Raw genomic sequence first — 20,676 nt, 5'->3', positions numbered from 1 at the left:
CACACCAAAAAATAAAACAGGAAGGAAAAGTTCATGGATCCTTTGTTTCCTAAAGTGGGATATGCAAGATGTTTGTAGTGGGAAATATGCACATCTCAACCGTTTTATTTATTGATCCGTGTTATTTATTTACTATTTATTTTTTGGTACTGGGGGATTGAACCCGGGTGCTCTACCACTGCACCACATCCCCAGCCCTTTCCACTTCTTATTTTCAGACTGGTTCTCACTAAGTTGCTGAGGCTGGCTTTAAACTTGTGATCCTCCCACCTCGGCCTCCCGAGTCACTGGGATGGCAGGCATGTGCCACCACGCCCAGCAACGATTTTATTTTGATATTTGCAAAAGTTTCACCACATGAAGTGAGTAACAGTGTGAGACAGGGAGAGTGGTCCGGTGACATGGGAAAGGGCTGCCACAGGACGGTCCCACCTGGACTCACACATGCTCCGCCTAAACCTTCCTCTGCATCCTTAAAATGTAGTCCCCCTGCTGTGCCTGAGCCATCCTTCACAGAAAGAGCCAGGCTAGCAGAGGGAGGACCTCAGGATGGAAAGTGACAAAGGAAATGAATAATGACAAGTGCCACTGAGCGTCCAGAGGGCTCTGGCTCTGCTTCCGTTACCTCCAGCCGCCCGCCCGGGCCCTCAGAGGCAGGCCTTAGAGAAGCGTGTGCAGAAGGGGGAGTGGCGGAGGAGGACTTTCTCAGGCCCCTGGGCCAGCCAGCGGGTGGCAGAGCAGGACTGGAACCTGCATCTCCCAGGGCAGCAGGTAAGGAATCAGCAGAGCCAGGCCAGGCAGGGCGCTAGGACAACGAAAGGGCTGGAAAGCAGGAGCTGACCCGTGGGAGGGACAGGAGGAGAGGAAGCGGCGAGCCTGGGGAGCCCAGCAGGTCTGGGGGACCTGGACCCTTATTACACAGACGGGGGTTGGGGGAAGATGGCAGCAAGTTGAATGGAAGTTAGATCAGGAGGGGAACTGGAAGTCAGAAAGGGGACGCTGGGAGCCTGGGTCAAAATTTCACATCACACTTCTGCGCTTCGGGCTGGACTGATGCCAACTCAGCATGGGAACGCAGGCTGCTGCGCGTCTCCTGGAAGTTCTGGTTGTCAACATGTGTTTGATTAATAAAACAGAGAAGGCAGGCAAGGGGGCCTGTAACCCCAGCTGCTCAGGAAGCTAAGGCAGGAGGGTCACAAGATCAAGACCCGCCTGGGCAACTTAGCGAGACTCCGTCTGTAAATACAGAATAAAAAGGGCTGGGGACACCGCTCAGAGGTAGGGCTCCCTAGGTTCAATCCACAGCACGGGGCGTATTTCTCAAGCGGAGGCCCCAGGGGAACTTTTACAAAAGGGTCCACGACTGTTCGCTGTTGATGCAGAGCCCAAAACAGGCCTGAAGACTGAGGGGTTCAGACAGTGTTCCCAGGAGGGCAGCCTGCGGGCCCAGGAAACTGGGGGTCGAATGATGAGGGACCCAGAACTTTCTACGAAGGTCTCTGCACCTAGGAGATTCCATCCATCGTTCCCGACAGCACAGATGCCCCAGGGATACCCGGGCCCGGCTTGAAACAAGTCCTGCCGTCCATTCTTGTGGTCCTGAGTTCTGGGCTGAGACAGGCTAAGGGGAACCCAGTACTGTGCTGTGGGAGAGGAGGGGTATCCGGATCCGAGCATCACCGGGGTCCTGCCTCTGCCCGTCCCGTGCTGTGTGATACCAAGCCAGCAACTTGACTTCTCTGAACCTGGGTTGGCCCTTCCACCCCACTTTGCTCCCTCTTCCTACTAAAACTAGAATAAGAATAAATTTCCTCGTGAGGTGTTTTGAGACTTTATTGACAAAATCCATGCAGATGCTTAGCATGGAACCTGGTGCCTAACTGCTTACCAAATGACCAGTAGTCTGGTTTTTACCACTATTGCTAGGAACTGGACCATCCGCGATCCATGCTGGGGTCCTTGGCTATCAGAGTCTCATGACTGGCTGGAAGGAAGCCGCAGGGTGGGCAGCAGCGTCTGGACCTGGAGGCAGCTGAACGCTCCGAGGGTGGAGGGCCCGAGTGGGGAGTCCAGCGGCAGCCTCCTCCTCCCAGGAATGCGGCCTGTGGCTGGAGTGGGGGTGAGGGGAGATGCCTGGTGGCTGAGGTCAGCCCCCACTGGAGCTGGCAGAGTGTTTATCATCATCCTCGGTGTGAGGGGAGGGAGGGGCGGCCGGGCGGGGAGGCGGGTGCAGGGGCACTCGGCAGGGCCAGGGCTGCCCAGCCCTCAACTTGCGCTGGGCCAGGCCAGGAGACGCTGCCAGTTCTCCACCACCTCTCTTGGTGATGGAGGCAAGGAGGCCCCCCACTCATCACCCCGGTCAGAAACAGGCCGCCCACCCCACCATTATCCCCATGTGACAGAGGAGGAAACCGAGGCAGAGGTGGTCAAGCCTGCTGCCCAAGGACACTCACTAGCCCCATCTCCTGGTGATGCCCCAGGGGAGGATCCAGGGAGGGGACATGAAGACAGATGGGGTCTCAGGGGGCATAGTGGGCGTGCACTGCTTTACCCAAGGGCAGCGCAAGGCAGGCCGGAACTCTAGGGTTCTCCCTCCAGGTCCTGGCAGCCGGCTGGTCCTGTCCCCCACAGACACACGGCGCCAGCCAGCGCAGGAAGGCTCTGCCCTCCCTAGCCAAACAAAAGGGGGTCCAGACTGCTCCTTTAGCCTCCTGGTCCTCCTTCTGGTCTTCCCACCAAAAGAAGGCACCTCCTTGGAGCTGACCCAACTCCCTCCTGCTGCAGTTTCCACCTGTGCCCCTAGGTTGTCCTCCACAAAGACCAAGAAAACCACCTGCATAGCCTCAGTGACCACCCTGTACCAACGCTCCAACCTGTGGCCCGAGTTTCCCCTTATGGAAAGGACAGTTGAACCCAGGGAGCTGGAGGGTGGCAAGGCCCTACAGGAGGGGCTTGGGATAGACCCGGGGTTCCTCCCTTACAGGAAGGCCCCTTTCTCCTTGGCCTCCACATCTCCTTCCCAAATCCTGGGAACCCCAAGCATCTCCATGCACCTCCCTCCTCCCCAGAGCCTGGAGAACCACAGGGCACCCAGCCCAGTTTGGGAGCCTTGCTCAGTAGCTTTGGTCCTCCTGCTGCTTCAGATCCGGGTCTCTCTGCGCCTCCAGCTACTACCCAGGGAGTATTTCACACACGTGTACATGAGTGCACACACATGTGCACGTGCGCAGACACCTGCCCTGCAGCCTCCATCCGGGCAGGGCCCTGTGCTCAACTACTTTGTTCCCTCAGACTCTCTCTTCCAAGCTCATCAGAGAGAGGAGCCACCTTAGGCTCTCCTGGGAGGGAAGTGTCCCAGGTGTGTCCCCAGAAGGAATGAATGCTGCAGACTAGGGGGTCCCTTCTGGGTCCTGCAAGTGCCTGAAGCCACACCCCAGGGAGGGGCATTCCTACTCTGGCTTCAAAGGCAGGCATCCAAATCCTTCTGACCCCCCGCCAACGCCCCTTAAAAACAATCATGTTTACCCCACCTCACAGATGATTTCTCCAAACTCAGAGAGGGTGTGCATCAAAGATCAAGTTTGAAAACCAAAGAAGGCTAGACCAGAATGACATACTTCTATCCAAATCAGTCCCCAGTCCATCGAAGGTAATTGGAGCCAAGACTAGGGTTTCCTGGAGGAAAAAAAAATAATTCCCTCAAATATGAGCAATATCACCCCTTGAGTTCGCTGACCCTGAAGCCCATCGTTACGATAATAAGTTTTTCAATATCTACATCCTGGGGCTTCTCGGGAGAATCTGGACTGATGCAGAGAACATAAAAGGAGATCAACATCTGTGGGTCCCACCTCAAGGGACTCCCATGGCCCTTGGCTGGGTCTGTTTGATCAAGGGAAAGTCACTGAGGCTCTGGACCATACAGAATGGTAGCCCGGGTCTGGAAAAGGGCCTGGAGGGAGCACTGGCCAAATTCTACTAAGATCTGCAGAGTAGCTAACAGCATGAGATGGATGTCAATCTCTTGGTTTCAATAATTGCACAACAGTTATGTGGAAGGTGGACATGACATGGGGAAGGGTATTATACCAACTCTGTACCATTTTTTTTTAATATTTATTTTTTAGTTTTCGGTGGACTCAACATCTTTATTTATATTTTTATGTGGTGCTGAAGATCAGACCCAGAGCCCCGTGCACGCCAGGCGAATGCATTACCACTGGAGCCGCATCCCCAGCCCAAACTCTGTACCATTTTTGCAAATTTTCTGTAAGTCCAAAATCATCCAAAAATAACAAGTAACCCCTCCTCCTGCAAAATAAATAAATAAATTTTAAAAAATAAAATGAACTTGGAACCTAACAAAGACATAGATTAGGGTCAGAATAGCCTAAGGACGATTAAAGAGTTACATCCCCAGAAGGGAAGAGGAGTTCAAGCTATGAAGTTTCCAGAAGCCCCAAGGAATCCGACAAGGGATGGTGGAGCCACTAGAGCCCGGCAGAAGAGAGCAGGACCTCCCAGGGAGCAGAGGAAATGTGCCTGCCCAGGGATCAGGTGACCCAGTATTCCTGCTCTGGGATCACTGGAGAGCCAGACTCAGCACCACAGCCATCACTGTCACAAATGACTGGCTTCCATGCACCAGGAGCTACAAAACAATGCCTAGCGAAGCCCATCCTTACGAAAAGTTTCTCAATATCTACATCCTGGGGCTTCTCAGGAGAATCTGGACTGATGCAGTGAACATAAAAGAGAGTTCAACATCTGTGGGTCCCACCTCAAGGGACAAGCCAGTGTGAGCTTCCCTGTGCCCCAGAAGGTCCTGAGCTTTTCCATCCTCATCCCAGTCCTACAGGCAGGATTCATGATCCCAGCTGATAGATGAGGAAACCGAGAACCAAGCACTTCAGAAAATGATCCAAGATCACTCGGCTGCAAGCAGAGGTGTTGGGAAAACAAATCTGCTCTGATTCCCATGCCCTCAGATCTTCAAACAAAGAGACCTTGAGGGCCTCCAGTCCAGCCTCCCTCCCCAGGACACAGATGGCTACTGAGAGCTCACTCCTTCACAAGACGGCCCCACTCAGTGGAAACCACTGTCTTCCCTGAGGTTCAGGAAGCTCCTCCACCCAGCCCAACTGCAGACTCCATTCGCAGGGGAGCGCCAATAATAATTGCTGGTATTTATCGATTCTTCTCATCATGTTTATTATGTGCATTAATTCACTTAATTCTCACACTCATCTAGGAAACAGTGAAGGTCAAGAACAAGTCACAGAGAGGCTACACAACTTCCCCGATGTCAGAGATAGCGAGTGTGAAAGAAGAAAAGTCAGGCCTGGGACTCAGCTCAGACTCCCCTCAAACCTCTCCCTCAATCTGGGTTCAATTCTGGCTAGTTTTTTTGTTTGTTGTTTGCTGCTTGTTTGTTGGCTTTGGTACCCGGGATTGAACTCAGGGGAGCCACATCCCCAGCTCTTCTTTGTATTTTATTTAGAGACAGGGTCTCTGAATTGCTTAGGGCCTCGCTTTGGCTGAGGCTGGCTTTGAACTCACGATCCTCCTTGAGCTGCTGGGATTACAGGCATGCGCCACTGTGCGGGGCTTCTGGGGTCCTGGTCCCCATTTTACTGCCACATGGGCACATTGCTCAGCCATCTGAGCCCATTTCCTGTCCTGGACCCGAGGGTTCATCCACCTATTTTTTAAAGTGTTGCTGTGAAGTTCAGATTAAATGATCCTGTGCGCGGGGATACCTGATCCCTGCAGGCTGCGGGCTGACTGGGAACCCAAGCCAGTGTGAACTTCCGTGCGCCCGAGAAAGTCCTGAGCTTTCCTGCTGTTCCCCCCACCGCGCATGAACCGCGAGTGACCTCCTCCCCGCCCTGCTTCCTCGAACAGAACCTGGTTTGAACCCAGATACCCCTGGACACCCTCGCTTGGGTGCCCGCTTGGGTGCCCGGGGCCAGTGCCAGTGGAAGCAGGCGGGGTGGGAAGGGGGGTTAATCTGTGACTCACTCTGTGCCCAGGACACATGCCTCCTAATGGCCCCCCACAGACACCCCGCCCCACCTGCCCTCTGCAGGGGGTGGGGGAGACTAGCCAAGTCACTCATCAGCCAGGGGCCAGAACCCCCTGAAGGAGAGCTGCAGCCTCATAGGTCCTTGGCAGGGCGGAGCAGGAAGGAGGACTGGGGCAGCAGGTGGAGTCCATGGGGGGCCTGCGGCCTGCTGGATTCTGGCCAGGTTAGCTGTTTGTTATTTCTGGAGCACTTAGCGCTTTATTATCCTCGGATCTTGGAACCATAGAACAGGAGCTATCTATGGAGCAAAGGCCTCCATCACCTGCCAGGATTTTACTTACTTCTCCTCTAATCTTCACACCAACATTAACATGGTATTAGCAAGAGGCAGTGTCCCCATTTTTTTAAGTTTCCATATCATTTATTCATTCTGCTCGTTGGAACTGCAGTTTGCAATGTCACCATTTTTGAACCGTGAGGAAACCAGACTTCAGAGGCTGGAGGTAATATGTCCCCTCTCGTGTAAATGACAGAGGCAGGACCCGTGCAGCCCAAGACCAGGGGGTGCTCCCAATCTCCTACCACCTCTCCTGATGTCCCAGTTTGAGGATGAAGACGGAGGCCTGGCCTCCAGGTAGAGCCCAGAAGGAGGGGATGCTGGCTTCTCAGGCCGTGTCTTGGGGCCCTCCCTCAGGACCAGCAGCTTCTCTCAGCCTCAGTGGGCGTCCCCGGGGGCTGGGGGCTGTAATCCTAGTTGCTGCGCTCCCCACCCCCCAGGGGATGAAAGCTCACAGCAAACTCCTCCTTTTCCCTGCTCAGCCAGCTCCAGCAAGCTAGTCAGCAGGTCCCCATTATCCCCATCTCACAGGTGAAGAAACTGAGGCAGACCCATGCTACAAGCTAGAAGCAGTGAGGGAGGCTGGCGTGGACCAGGGGTCAGTCACCAACAGGGCTTCTAAATCACTCTGGTTCCTCTGCCCTCCACCTCACACTGCAGACCCCAGCCTTCACTGGATCCCTCTCAGGTTAGGAGGGCTTTGCGGCCTTTGTTCTCCCTAGTATATTCCACTGTGTGTCCTGTTCCACCAGGACCCCGGGATTTTTCTCTTCTTTCTCCCTCTCGTCTCCAATTCTCCACCCCCCACATGCCCTTCTCTCTGCTCTGTTCCCCTTCCTCTCCCTTCTCACTCACAGTATCCTGGAGACAATGAACCCCCATGTGATGTTTACACAGCCCCAGAGTCAGGAACGCCAAAAAATATGAGACCTTTTGGGAGCCACATTCCAGGAAAATGAGAAGCCAGTCATAGCTCAGTGTCACTTTCTCTCCCGCCCCCGTCTTGCTCCCCCCATTAATGGGGAGCAGGATGTACGTGCGCGTGCGCGCCTGTGTGTGTGTGTGTGTGTGTGTGTGTGTGAGAGAGAGAGAGAGAGAGAGAGAGAGAAAGAGAGACTCCACGCTTATTTATTAACCCCTGCACATTTTCCTATACTCCACTGCATTAAAGCAGTTCAGGAGGATGGGGGCAGTACAACTTATTGCTTTTTTTTTTTTTTTTTTGGTACCAGGGATTGAACCCCAGGGCACTTAACCACTGAGCCACATCTCCAGCCCTTTTTTGTATTTTATTTAGAGACAGGTCTCACTGAGTTCCTTAGGGCCTTGCTAAGTTGCTGAGACTGACTTTGAACTCGCGATCCTCCTGCCTCAGCCTCCCAAGTTGCTGGGATTATAGGCATGCGCCACCACATAGGGCTCTTTTTTATTTTTATTATAAAGAATTGAGGAAATGGCTCCCCAAGACCTATGTCACCCAGGACCCCATCCCAGGCAAAGCAGAAGCCAGGAGAGCATGGAGACTGGGGGAATCAGCCACTTCCTGGTGCCTGCATCTGGCAGAGTGGAGGAGGCTCTCCAGGTGCTGTCAGGGGACCCAGCAGCAGTCATTAGGGATGTCAGAAAATGTGAGATTTAGGGGCCCAGACCAGACCCACTGAACAGGGTGGAAGATGCCCCAGAGTCTCACCAGGTGACACTGAGTCTCCCTGGCAGGCAATAGTGACCCATGGCTCTTCTTAGTGACAAAGTCTCAGCCACAGACAAGTAGAGGCCAAGTGTGGGAGAGAGCGGTCCCCTGCAGTGGAAAAAGCTATCAGGCTTTAGAGCCAAGCGCTAGGGCCTGAGCTGGCAGCCGGCTCCGCAGCCTGCTGGCCACGGGACTAGATTGGGCATTTCACCTAAATGCTCTCGTTTGGGAGTGAGACCAATCATCTCTGCTTTATGTGAGGTGTTTTATGGACTGAAATGAGTGTCAGGAGCCACCGTGCAGAAGATACTCAGTAAATGGTGATATAAACTAAGCTATTATAAGGGAAAACCCCGTAAGAGCAAGGAAAAGGAGGTTCTTTAAATTGTTTGACAAAATTGGCAAACCCTTAGCTTGACTAACCAAAACTGAGCAACAATAACAAAAAAAAAAAAAAAAAAAGACTCAAATTGCTGGAATCAGAAAGAAGGGAGACTACTACTGGCACTACAAAAATAAACAGAAGCCTAAAGAATACTATAAATAACTGTATGCCCAAAAAAGTTAGTTAGGTAAAATGAAATGAACTACTTTCCTCAAAAGACACAAATCACCAAAACTGACCCACAAAGAAATAGAAAAGCTGAATAGATGGAATTAACAATCAAAACTTCACACAGGAACAAAAGCCCAGACCCACGTAGCTGCACACGTAAATTCTACCAAACATTTAAAGAAGCAATATCAATTGTTCACAAATTCTTCCAAAAGGTAGAAAGGGAGCCAGGCACGGGAGCATGTGCCTGCAATCCCAGCTATTCAGGAGGCAGAGGCAGGAGGGTTCACTTGAATATAGCAGTTCCAGGCCAGGCCTGGGCAGCACTGTGAGAAAACAAGAAAAGCAGCCAAGCTAGAAATCCCAACTACTCAGAAGGCTAGGGCAGGAGGATCCAAGTTCCAGACCAGCCTGAGCAACTTAATGAGATTCCATCTCAAACTTAAAACAAAAATAGGTAAAGCCAACCTACAGAATGGAAAAAAAATTCAGGTCATATATTTGATCAAGGATTAGTATCTTGAACATAGACATCATTCTTTTAACTCAATAATAAAAGACAAATAACCCACCATTTTTAAGTGGGAAAAAAAAAACATCTGAATAGACATTTCTCCAAAGAAGATGTACAGGTGACCAATAAGTGGATGAAAAGATGCTCAACGTGATCAGCCATCAGGGAAGTCAAAGCAAAACCACAATGAACCACAACTTCACGCCCAGGGGAATGAAGGTAACCAGCAAGTCAGATAACAGCAAGCGCTGAGGAAGACATGGAGAAGCTGGCACCCTCGTACTGTGCTGGTGGGGACAGAAAATGGCGCTCATGGACTGAATTGTGCTCTCAAAACAATAAATAAATAAATAAAAAGTCCAAAGCCCCCAAACCTCACAATGTGACTTCATTTGGAAATAGTGTCCTTTCAGAGGTGATAAAGTTAAACTGAGGTAATCCAACCCGATGAGTCTTTATGAAAATGTCGACAGGGACACACAGACATGGAGGAGGGATGGTGGGAGGACCCTGAGAGAACCTCACGTGAAGATGGAAAATCAGAGTGATGTGTCCACAAGCCCAGGACTGCCCCAGGTTGGCAGCAAAGTCTCAGAAATGGGAAAGGCAAGGAAGTGGCCCGACAGCTTCCAGAGGCACGTGGCCTGCCGACACCCTGATGTTGGACTCACAGCCTCCAGTATTGAGGCAATAAGCTCCACCGTTTAAAGCCACCCAATTGTGCCCTTTGTCATACTGGCCCTAGAAAACCAATACCAGCTACCTTGGGAAACAGACTAGCTAGTCTTTAAAAAAATTAATGGTCATGATACGGAAGCCCATCATTCCATGCCTGGGCCTACACGCTGAAGAGAATGGAAACACGCATCCACACGAAAGCCAGCCGAGGATACCGTGGTTGCATCCTTCACAAGAGCCCAAAGGCGAAACACACTGATTGGTCCCCAAACGGATGGATGGAAGAGTAGAAGGCGGTGTGCTCACATAATGGAATATTCCTTGGCCCTCGAAAGAAATGAAGCTCCAACCCAGACGTGCCTTGGAACCACTGGGCTGCGTGAAAGAAGCCAGTCATGGAGATCATGGAGTCTCTGATCCCATCAGATGGACCCTCCACCATGGAACAAGACACAGAGACAGGAAGCGGAACAGAGGCTGGAGGGGCGGGTGGCGAGATGGAGGACGGCAGGGTGACAGCTCAAGGGTATGGGAGGCTTTTTTGAGGTGATGAAAATGTCCTGAAATCCACGGTGGCAATGCTCACACAGCTCTGTGGGTACACATTTCATGATACACTCGGAACTGGATGAACCGTATAAACCATTGTGAACCAGAACTTTAAAGTGGTTACCAAAAAACAAAACAAAGGAGGTCCTCAAGCCCAGGAGGAACTTTTAAGGAGGTGACATTGTGCTCGGGGCACTCGGAGAACAAAGACAGGGCTTCAGAAACTGTGGAGCAGAGTGACTCTCAAATACGGCTGCAAGGGAGACTCACGTGGGAAGTTTTATTTCAATAAACTGTATTTTTTTAAATATATATTTATTTATTTTTATTTTTTTTAGTTTTCAGCGGACACAACATCTTTGTTTGTATGTGGTGCTGAGGATCGAACCCAGGCCGCACGCATGCCAGGCAAGCGCGCTACCGCTTGAGCCACATCCCCAGCCCCTCAATAAACTGTATTAAGATGCAGCTTACATGCAGTTAAATATGCCCCTTGAAGAACACAGTTCAAGAGGTTTGGATAGCTGCATGCACCTGGATAACTACCACCATCAAGGGTTAGAACGTTTCCATTCCCCAAAATGTCCCTCATGAGCCTCTGCAGCCAATCTTCCCAGCACCCCAGTTCTGGTGATTACCAATTGCTCTTTGTCAACAGAGTTCTGCCTTTTCTAGGATTTCATAAAATGGAATGATCCAGTCTGTGCACTTCCGTGCCTGGCTTCTCTCACTCACCAACATGCTTTTTAGACTCTGCCGTGCACAAGAATAGTTTGTTCCTTTTTATTGCTGAGTGGTGTCGCCCTGTACTATTATGTCACAATTTGTTTATCCATTAACCTGTTGTGGAATAGTGGGTTCTTTCCAGTTTGGGGCTCTTGTGAATAAACCTGCCATGAATATTTGTGCACGAGTCATTCTGAGGACGTGTTTTCCTTTCTTTTTGGTAAATACCTCAGAGTAGAATTGCTGGGCCACAGTGCCAGTGTAGACGGAACTTTGGAAGAAAGAGCCAAGCTGTCACCAGAGTGGTTGTGCCATGTCACACTCCCACTACTGGTGACCACTTTGAAAAATCCCAATGCCCAGGTCAGACCCCAAACCTCTCTGGGGAGCAGGACCCAGGCACTGATCAATTGATCAATCAATAGATAGATAGATAGATAGATAGATAGATCCATATCTATTTTGTGTGTGTGTGTGTGTGTGTATACACACACACACACACACACACATACTAGGGATTTAACCCAGGGGTACTTTGTCACTGAGCTACATCCCCAGGCCTTTTTTAAATTTTGAGACAAGTTCTCACTAAGTTGCTGAGGGCTTCACTAAGTTGCTGAGACTGGCCTCAAACCTGCAATCCTCCTGTCCTCCTCTGGAGTTGCAGGGATTACAGGCATGCACCACTGCACCCAGCTAGACGTCTGTCTTTTTAAAGCATCCAGGTGATTCCACTGTACAGAAGAGCTCTGAAACCACTGCCATGGCTCTCAGGTGCCATGTGGCAGGCAGAAGAGCCAAACCCGTGGACATTTGCCTCCACACGTTCCTTGTTCTTCCCTGATGCTGGAGAGAAAGAAGGCAAAACCCATGCGAGCATCTAGTCTAGAAGCCACCGCCCTCAGCAAGCTTTGCTGGTGTCTCAGACTCTCCCTGCCTTTTATTAGATGGAAGAAAGTAGAGAGAGTAAAATAGAACCAGTCAGCTTCTTAGTCGCTGAATCTGGAACTTGTCATTCTCAGTGTTCACACAAAATAAGTCCCATGTTACAGATGAGGAAACCAGGATTTAAACTCAACAGTCTATCTCCAAGGCCGAAGCTCTTAAACAGTCCAGGAGGCTCAGAGCCATCAAGGGGTCCTAGGGTCAGGAGCCCCCTCCCATCTAGCTATGGTAGCCAGAGAACATAAGACCCCACCCACCCACCCAACTGCACAGGAAGGCTGCAGGTGTGTTTACGAGAGACTAGCAGGAAAGGTGGTGTGGGACGTGACAGCAAGGTGGGGGTTCATTATGGGATTTCCTCTCCTTTCAAGCTTGAGAGATGAGATTTAAGCCCTTCGGGTGGAGGGGAGGAGTTCAAGGCCTTGCTGCAGGCTCCTTCCTCCACCCCAGCTTGCGCCTGGGTCAGGAGAGTGCCAGGCCCTGGAAGAGGCCAGGAGAGGCTGAGGAGGGCAGCCAGGGGATGAGAAGAACTGCCCGCAGCTGGGCTCCAGCAGGCTGCCTGCCCGGCAGCGGCCTGGTCCTCTCCTTTAACTCCCGTCTGACCTGGAATGGAGTAGGGGGCATTTTTCTGGAAGGAACCACTGCTGCCATCAGCAGCAATTGCTGTTCCAAAACAAGGGCCAAACAGGGGTGAGAACAGCGTTTCTTAAAACTGCGTCTGGGGATGAGGGGAACCCGAGGGTTTGCCACACAGGAACTCTCTGTGCTATCTTTGCAACTTTTCTGTAAATCTAAAACCATTCTAAAATTAAAAGTTGACTTAAAATAACAAATACATAAATATAACGATGTGGCAGTTGTGGGGTCAGAGAGCAGAGGCGGAAGAGAAAGGCAAAACAAGAAAATCTGCTGTGTACACACACGGAGCATGTGCCAGAACCAAAGCGAAGGCAAATCCTGGGCCAGTCATTGTAAATCCTCAATGACAGTGAAACAGCGAGAACCGAGAAGGACCCCAGGACACCAGGGGGGAGCAGAGCGCAGCTTAGAATCTGCTTCCTTCCAGATTTAAGGCAAGAGCTGGAGACGGGGTTTCCAGGGCTGGCAGCAGACCCCAGTGGCCCAGCAGTCCCGACCTCGGGTGTCCCTGCCTCCTTCGCTCTTTTCCCTTCTCACCTGGCCCTGGCGCATCTATCCCAGGGCAGAGCCAGAATCACGTAGAAGCCCACTGTCCCAAGTCACCATGGTGAAGTGGGTCACTCTGGCTGGGCCTCAATGTTGGACCCCGCCTGCAACATGGAGCTACCACGAGCCCCACCCACCTCCCAGAACCACGAAGATGCAGGAGAACATCTTATGGATTCCGTGTGGACACAGGTGGCTGAAAGTCGAAGGCAGGTTTGTTTGTAACAGCTCCGCGCTGGAAAGAGCCCAGATGGCAATCAACAGTGGGTGGGAAATAAACCGTGGTGCACTCACATGATGGCAAACAACAGGCAACCGAGAAGAGGCCACTGGCTCCCACAGAAACAGAGATGAGCCTCCCAGACACCATGTCCCTTGAAGTAGCCCACACACAGAAGCCAACATGCATATGACTCAATTTACATGAAGTTCAAGGACGGGCAAAACTCACCTCAGATGATGGGGGTAAGAACAGCAATTGCCTTTGGGGAATACTGACTTAGAGGGGAGCAGGACTGTTTCTGGGGTGCTGCTCCCAGAACTTGCTTTAGTTCCTATCTATGTAAAATTATTTATTTTATTTTATTGTTTTGGGTGCTAGGAATTGAACCCAAGGGTGCTTTACCACTGAGCTCTATCCCCAGTTTCCTTTTTGCTTTATCTTTTGAGACAGGGTCTCCTTAAATTGCTGAGAGTCTTGATTAGATGCTGAAGCTGGCCTCAAACTTGTGATCCTCCTGCCTCAGCCTCTTCTGAAACAGGAGCTTATCTTTCACATTCTTTATTCCATCATTCCCGTCCTGAGTCAGCCCCTCGCTATGGGCCAGGCAGTAGTGTAGAAGCTGGAGGTGCTGCCTCTCTCTCAGCCCGCCTTTGTGCAGTTGAGACACCTGTGGCATCTACTGTGAGCCAAGAGCAGAGGCCCCTCCTCTCCTGCCACTAGCATCTTCTTTCAAGCTGGTCCAAGTGGCAAAGAGCTGGGCACAGAATATCCAGGCTCCTTCCTGGTCTTCGCCTGTGGTGCCCAGGAAGAGAAAGGTTCCTGCCACATGACAATGGTCACTTAATCCAGCACAACCCAGCTCACGTAGCTAGAAGGCGGCAGGCAGAGAGTGCAAACTCAGGCGACTGACTCCTGTGTCCCTACCCAAAACGCCACTCCCATGGCCTCGTGGAGCCCGGCCAGCAGAGCCCTCTCTCTGGGTACCTTCAGTAGCCAGACCCCAGGATGGCCCTATTGATTCTTACCTCATGGGAGAAACACCCTTCTGTAGTTCCTCCTGCACCAAACAGGCCTGACCTGGGCACCAGGAAGATAATGTAGAAATAATAGCATGTGTCCTCCAAGGCGGGATACCAGACATGGTGGCTGGCCCTTGTTCTTTCTTGAAAGGCTCACACTTGGGAAACCAGCCACCGTGGTAAGGACACCCAAGCACCCTAGAGAGGGGACCATGTTTGGGAGAGGATCCTCCAGCCCCAGTCCGGCCATCAGAAGATTGAGCCCCAGCCACCACCTTAACTGCCAACCCATGATAGGCCCCTGGCCAGACCTGGCCAGCTATGCCCCTTCCAAAGTCCCTAGCCTCAGAAAAACTGCATCATAAATGTCTGCTGCTGCTTTAAGCTGTGAAGATTGGGGTAATTTGTTACATGATCTTGCTGCATCTAGGGCTGGGGATGTAGGCCAGGGGTGGAGTGCCTGCCTAGCATGTTCCAATCCCTAGTGCCAAACAAACCAACAAGATACGGACTTTCATATTGCTGTGCATAAATACCACAGCCCCCGTCAGAGCCATGGGTTCCTACTGCAGGAAAAGCCTGGAAGGTGGACTGTTAAGACACTCAGACCAGCCACTACAAGAATAGGCTGATTTGGAAATGATCAAGAGCAGCAAGAAATCCCCAGGGTGCAGGAGAAGTGTGGGGAAGACCAAGCAAAGCAGAAATCCCGGAGCCTCCTTTCCTCGAGTTTCTCGCGCACTTCATCTGTCTCAGTAAAGGGAACCACGTGCTCCCAGGCGCTGCCTGAGACCTGGGAGCCAGGCTTGAGCCGGTTGTCCCCGCGGCCAGCATCCCACCCATCAGGGCTCCAGGCCCTTCTGCAGAATGCATCCCACACGCGACCCCACGCACTGCTCTCCTGTGAGTCCCTGGGCCACGCCACCCGCCCAACCCACGTGGGCAGTGTTAGCAGCCTCTTGGGTCCCATCCTGGCTCCTCCTGGGCGCCTGTCCATGGCCAGAGCGCTCTCCTCACAGTGCAGACGGGATGGCACCTGTCATGCTCAGAACTCTGCAGTGTCCCACTTCCTAGCCACACCACCTTCTTCCCAGCACGAAGAGCTCGTCCCACCCAGGGTCTCTGCACTGGCTGCTCTCCTCCTTCCCAGGGGTGTGGCATTGCTGGCGTCCCACCTCACTTCCTCCAAGAAGTCCTCCTGGGCCACCTCGCCTGTCCTCTCTGACCCCCTGCTCTAGCCCCACTCCTTCTTAAATTGTTTGCCTTTTTTCTTTTTGAGAGCGGGTCTCACGGAGTTGCCCAGGCTGGCCTGGAACTTGTGGTCCTCCTGCCTCAGCCTCCTGAGTCACTGGGCTCACAGGCATGCGCGACCAACGCCCGGCTGGTTCGCCTATTTATCGTGTCTGCCTATTAGAAGGTATGTCTCATGAGGGCAAAGATCGTACCTGTCTTGCTCCTGCAGAAAAGTGTCCCGCACATGGCAAGGGCTTAGCCCACGGTTGTTTAATGAATCCCATCTGGAGCAGGGGATGGATCAAACGACCTCCAAGTTGATCTGCTTAGAAAACCCAGAGTACAGCCCTCCGCCGTGTGCTCTGGGGCTCCCACTACCCTCGCCAGCAGAAGGGAAAGCCAGGAGGGGGGTAAGAGCTGTGGTTTCAGGGGCAGACTTGCCAGCTGGGTGGAGCACACCCCACCAGTGGGGCCATTTCCTATAGAGGAAAATCCTATAAAAAGCCCCATCTGTCTGGCCACTGCCCTGCCTGGTCCACCCCTTCCCCTCTTGGTTGGCCTCTGGGGCTGAGCAGAGCAGGATTGCTGCAGCCTGGAGCATCTGAGCCCCCAGCAGATGTGAGAATTGCCAGGCAGGCCGCACCCCCCGGAAGTCATCTTTGGCATCCCTCTGTCTCCACACACGAGGCTGCCGCCCAACAAGGAGCCATCTTCTGCCACATCTCTCTAGGTCACCGATTCTCCCCTTTCCGGGCCCTATGTGACGAGTACGTTCATCCCGTTAGCCTTCTGCATGTATCCTGCTACTGCCCAGAGATGGAAGGGGAGGAGGAAGGGCAGGGGGATGGGGAAATGTCTCCCCAGGCAGGAGGAATCAGAAGGAAGCACAGAGGTCCAATGAGGTGGGGAAGTCACTCAACCCTGTGACACCTCGGCTTCCCCATCTTTAAGACAATATGATCTTTGGCCTCTGTTTTATGCTCTAATGGAATTAAAAGAATGAAATCTCACAATGCACATGAAATGCTTTCGAAGGCATTGCACAAAGTGTGGTACAAAGGCTCATTGCTATTAAGAGACGCAAAAGCAGGAAGAGGGGTAGGAAAACAGAGACTGGAGAGGAACCAGAAATCTGGGGTTAAGGGTAGAAAACTGCCCAAGAACAGAACAAGGAGGAGCATGGAGGGAGAAGAAGGAACTCCCCACCTGAAGATAAGGCTGAGGGGACAGAAAAGCAGGAGATAATACGAGGGGCAGAAAACTCACCATACTGATGTGCCTACTGCAAGCCACAGGCCCTTTGCACCTCAGCTAGGAGAGTGCACATCCTGGAGTCTACAGATGGGACTGGGGAGACCACATCCCTCAGCAAACAATGTACACAGTTTAGGCAAGATCTCGGGGGCGGGGTAGGGGGCAGATCCCTCACTGACTTGCCACTCCATCAGTATCCTGCCCTCCCATCAGCATCCCTTTCCCAGTGGCATAAACCATGATGCCCAGAATTCTACTCATCAAGGACCATGTTTTTGAGCACCTACTATGTGTTAGGCACAGGCTTGGCACTTCACACACCTCACCTCATTTAATCCTCATAAGGTACACTCCTTATTCCCACATCCTTGAGGATGAAACAGCTCCGAGAGGTACATGAGTTGCCCAAGGCCACCCAGCTAATAGGAAGGGAGCAAGACACAGATAGGGAGCCTCTACGGCCCATATGCTCCTCTCTGAAGCATCCTCCCTGGGGAGGATGCTTCCATTCCCTGAGTGCCTTCCTGAAAGGTCAAGTGTGAAGGGCAAAGTGGGGGAAAGGGCAGGGAGGGCAGAAGCAATGAGAGGAGAAGGTGCCCAGCTGGCTGCGTGGGAAGGAAAGGCAGGTCGGCCCGGCAGAGTGCAGCCTGAGCGGTTTCCTTCCAGAACTCTTAACCCACCCTGGTGTCCCCACAGCCCCATACTCCAAGCAGCGACCTATGGCTCCTTTGTCCAGGCCTGAGAGGAGCCTGGGCAGCCAGGACACAGCTCCAGTCTCCAAGCTTCAGCGGCCCAGCCAGGAAACGCTGCTGGAAACTGAGGGCTCCAGTGGGGCGTGACCGTGAGGAGGGGTGGGACAGTGGCTCAGACGGTACCAAGAGCCTGCGCCGCGATCCAGACCTCCATCCCCGTCCCCCACCTCCCCGGCTTGCCCGCTTCTCCCTCCCTCCGGGTCCTATGGCCTGGACACTGAATTTTCCCATGATGGCCAAATTGGGCCAGCTAGGGCTCCCCAAGGCCCGCCAGCAAATGAGGCGCATCGCCCCCTCGTTCGCCCCGACTCCGCGGAGAACCAGGAAAGCACCCTCGAGGTCCCTCCCTCGGACTCCGTCCCGCCAGCCACCTCCCGCAGGCGCGGTGCCCGCCACCCGGCCTCCCGCCCCTCCACCCGCAGCCGCCCCGGCCTTCGCCATCACCTTGACCTGCGCCCGCTCCCGGGCCCCGGCGCTTTGCATAAACAAAGAGAGGAGGAGGGACGCGGGCACCGCCCCCGCCCCGCCGGCGCCCCTTACCTTGGCCTGGCATTTCCGATGACAGGAGAAGCTGCAGACTGCGGAGGGCAGACAGAAAGAAAGTTTTAGCCGCGAGGTATGAAATGGAAACTCCGCGAAATCTCCTCCCACCCCGCCCCGGCCGGCGCTCGGAGGGAAGGAGGGAAGGAGGGAAGGAGGGAAGGAGGGAAGGAGGGAGCCCCGCCGAGGGCGGGCGCAGGGGGCGGCGGCCGCGCTCCGGGCCTGCGGGCGGGCGCCCGGGACGACCGGCCTCGGGCGGGCGCGGGAGGCGGAGGAACGCGGGCCCGGGCGTCGGCTCCCCCGCTGGACCCCGGCCAGGGGCCGAGGGAGCCGGGACCCAGGCCCCGTGCCAGCCCCGCCGCGGAGCAAGGGCCCGTCTCGCCTTACACCCCGCGGGCGGGCAGACCCCGCCGGCCTCGCACTGCACCCTCCCGGGCGGAGGGCCCGTGCGCACACGCAGACGGCCACCCTCCGGCACACCCAGCACCGCTGCCCGGGCACACAGGGCTCACCCACATACCCATGCCACCCTCTGACCAGGCACCAACACTCAGGCGGTCTCGTAGAGACCCTCGGAGTCCGCCGGCCTGGCACAGATTTGGGGATACAGAACAGGCTCGCACAGGCTCCATGCGCAGGAGCGCGCGCACACTCACACACACACACACACACGCACACACACACACCCTCGCAACTTGCCCCCACCCCTCCCACTACCAGAAGCTGGAATCAAATTTCCTATCAGGTTCCCAAAGCCTGGAATGTCCCCAACCCCCGCCCAGGGCCCTGGGACTCCGTGGAGGAATCTGGCAAACCCCCTCCTCTCAGGAGCCGGCTGAGGGGTCTCCTGGGCTGATTTCCGCGCTGACTTGGGTCTTGTCTGCCCCAGACACACTGAAGCAGGTGGGTGGGGCACTGGAAAGAGGGGAAGACCCTCAGACCCAAAGGGCCAGCAGCCACACACCGCCCAGGGCCACGCTAACACTACCCTGGCCACCGAGCACACAGTCTATGGCACTTTGCCCCACTCCACTTGGAGCCCACCTGATTCTCAGAAAAAGGTCACTGGGGGTCTCAGGTAGGTGAAGGCCCCGGGCAGGGGCTGGCAAGAAGCTCTAGGGCTCTCCACCTGGGGACTCTGGTTTGTTTGAGGCATCCTCTGGGCGTGAGGGTGGGAGACGAGGGTGGGAGAGGCTGCAGGCAAACTGGGTGGAGCCTGGGATGTGACCTTGGCACTGGCCCTAGCTTGGGATCTTCTCCCAACCCAGTCCTGGCCCAGTTCAGGCCTGTGACTCAGCTGGTGGTGAGCAAGGCTTTCCTGACCCCCAACAGCCAGGGACATCACCCTGGCCACACCAGGACACATTCCCCTTGGCCACCCAAGGCACACCCACTGGTCTAGCGCTTTGGCTTCTCAGCTGTCCCCATGCTCCCTACCCCAGGTGGCAGCTGTCTCCCTTTCGAAAGGTGTTCCCTCTCTGACCCCAGCAGCTCCCCAGCCCCACCCCCGGGCCCTCTTTGTGGCCAGGGAACAGGGAATTGAGAAAGCCTCAGCCTTGAGGCCTGAGTCTGCAAGGCCCTCCCTGGGCCGCTGCCTCCAGATCCAGGGACCTCCCCATTGGCCAGCTGTGGGCTCTGTCAAGAATGGGACACCTCCCTCTCCCTCTCTGTCTCCCCACCACCACCACCACACACATGCACACAGAAAACCTGCTACGCAGGACAGGCTTCATAAATGTTTGGGTTGGAGCTGACTGGAGATCCCTGGAGTATGTGCTGATAGCCACCCCACTCCCTCTCAGCCTCTTCCTGTCCTGTAGCCCCCCTCAACATCTCATGGTCAGAGGCATCTCTCACGTCCACCTCTCAACCCCAGTCTAGACACCAGGGGCACAGGGGGGTCAGAACCTGGTCTTCTAGCCTCTCCGTGTTTCTGACAGTTCCCATAAATCAGCGAGCTCATTCCTACCTCAGGCCCTTGGCTCTTGCTGCTCCAGCTGCCTGGGACATTCCTCACACTCTACTGGGTGGAATCTCTCTTGCCCTCTGGAATCCTTTCAAAGCCATCTCCCCAAAAGGACCTTTCCTAACCGCCCAGATCCGAGTAGGTCGCCACTGTTCTTAGTCAGCTCCTGATCATCTCCTTCTCTGCACAGTTCACCATCTGAAATCATCTCCAGTAATTTCCAGTAGCTCTTTTATAGATCTGTGCCCATGTCCCTCACACCATGTCCCCAACAGCCAGGACGCTGTCTGCTTCAGATCTGAAGGACTGTACAGCATCTTTGTGCAAATTAGACAAAGGCCCACCATCTGGGCAGGCCAGCCCCATGACACACAGCCGGGGTGAGTGTGCTCTGTCCCTGTGGGAATGGAGAGAAGGACCCTTTCCCCAGGCAGGTCCCGCCCTGTGCCAGGACACACCACATGACAAGCAGAGCGTGGGCTGA

At 53.9% G+C, this 20,676-nt stretch overlaps 1 protein-coding gene across 8 annotated transcripts in view; it reads right to left on the bottom strand.

Annotated features, from left to right (window-relative positions):
• Positions 1–20,676, bottom strand: part of Tns1 (tensin 1) — a 208,404-nt gene that overhangs the window by 136,985 nt on the left and 50,743 nt on the right. For all 8 annotated transcript variants that reach the window (XM_071619622.1, XM_071619620.1, XM_027941869.2 and 5 more), the window contains exon 3: positions 18,227–18,264. In XM_071619622.1, the coding sequence (XP_071475723.1) occupies positions 18,227–18,264 (38 nt within the window). The remainder of the gene's footprint in view (positions 1–18,226; positions 18,265–20,676) is intronic.

Source organism: Marmota flaviventris, chromosome 11 (genome assembly GCF_047511675.1).
Source record: "Marmota flaviventris isolate mMarFla1 chromosome 11, mMarFla1.hap1, whole genome shotgun sequence".
Lineage (NCBI taxonomy): Eukaryota > Metazoa > Chordata > Mammalia > Rodentia > Sciuridae > Marmota > Marmota flaviventris.
The sequence above is the reverse complement of the archived record's forward strand: the minus strand, read 5'-3'. Positions and strand labels throughout refer to the sequence as shown.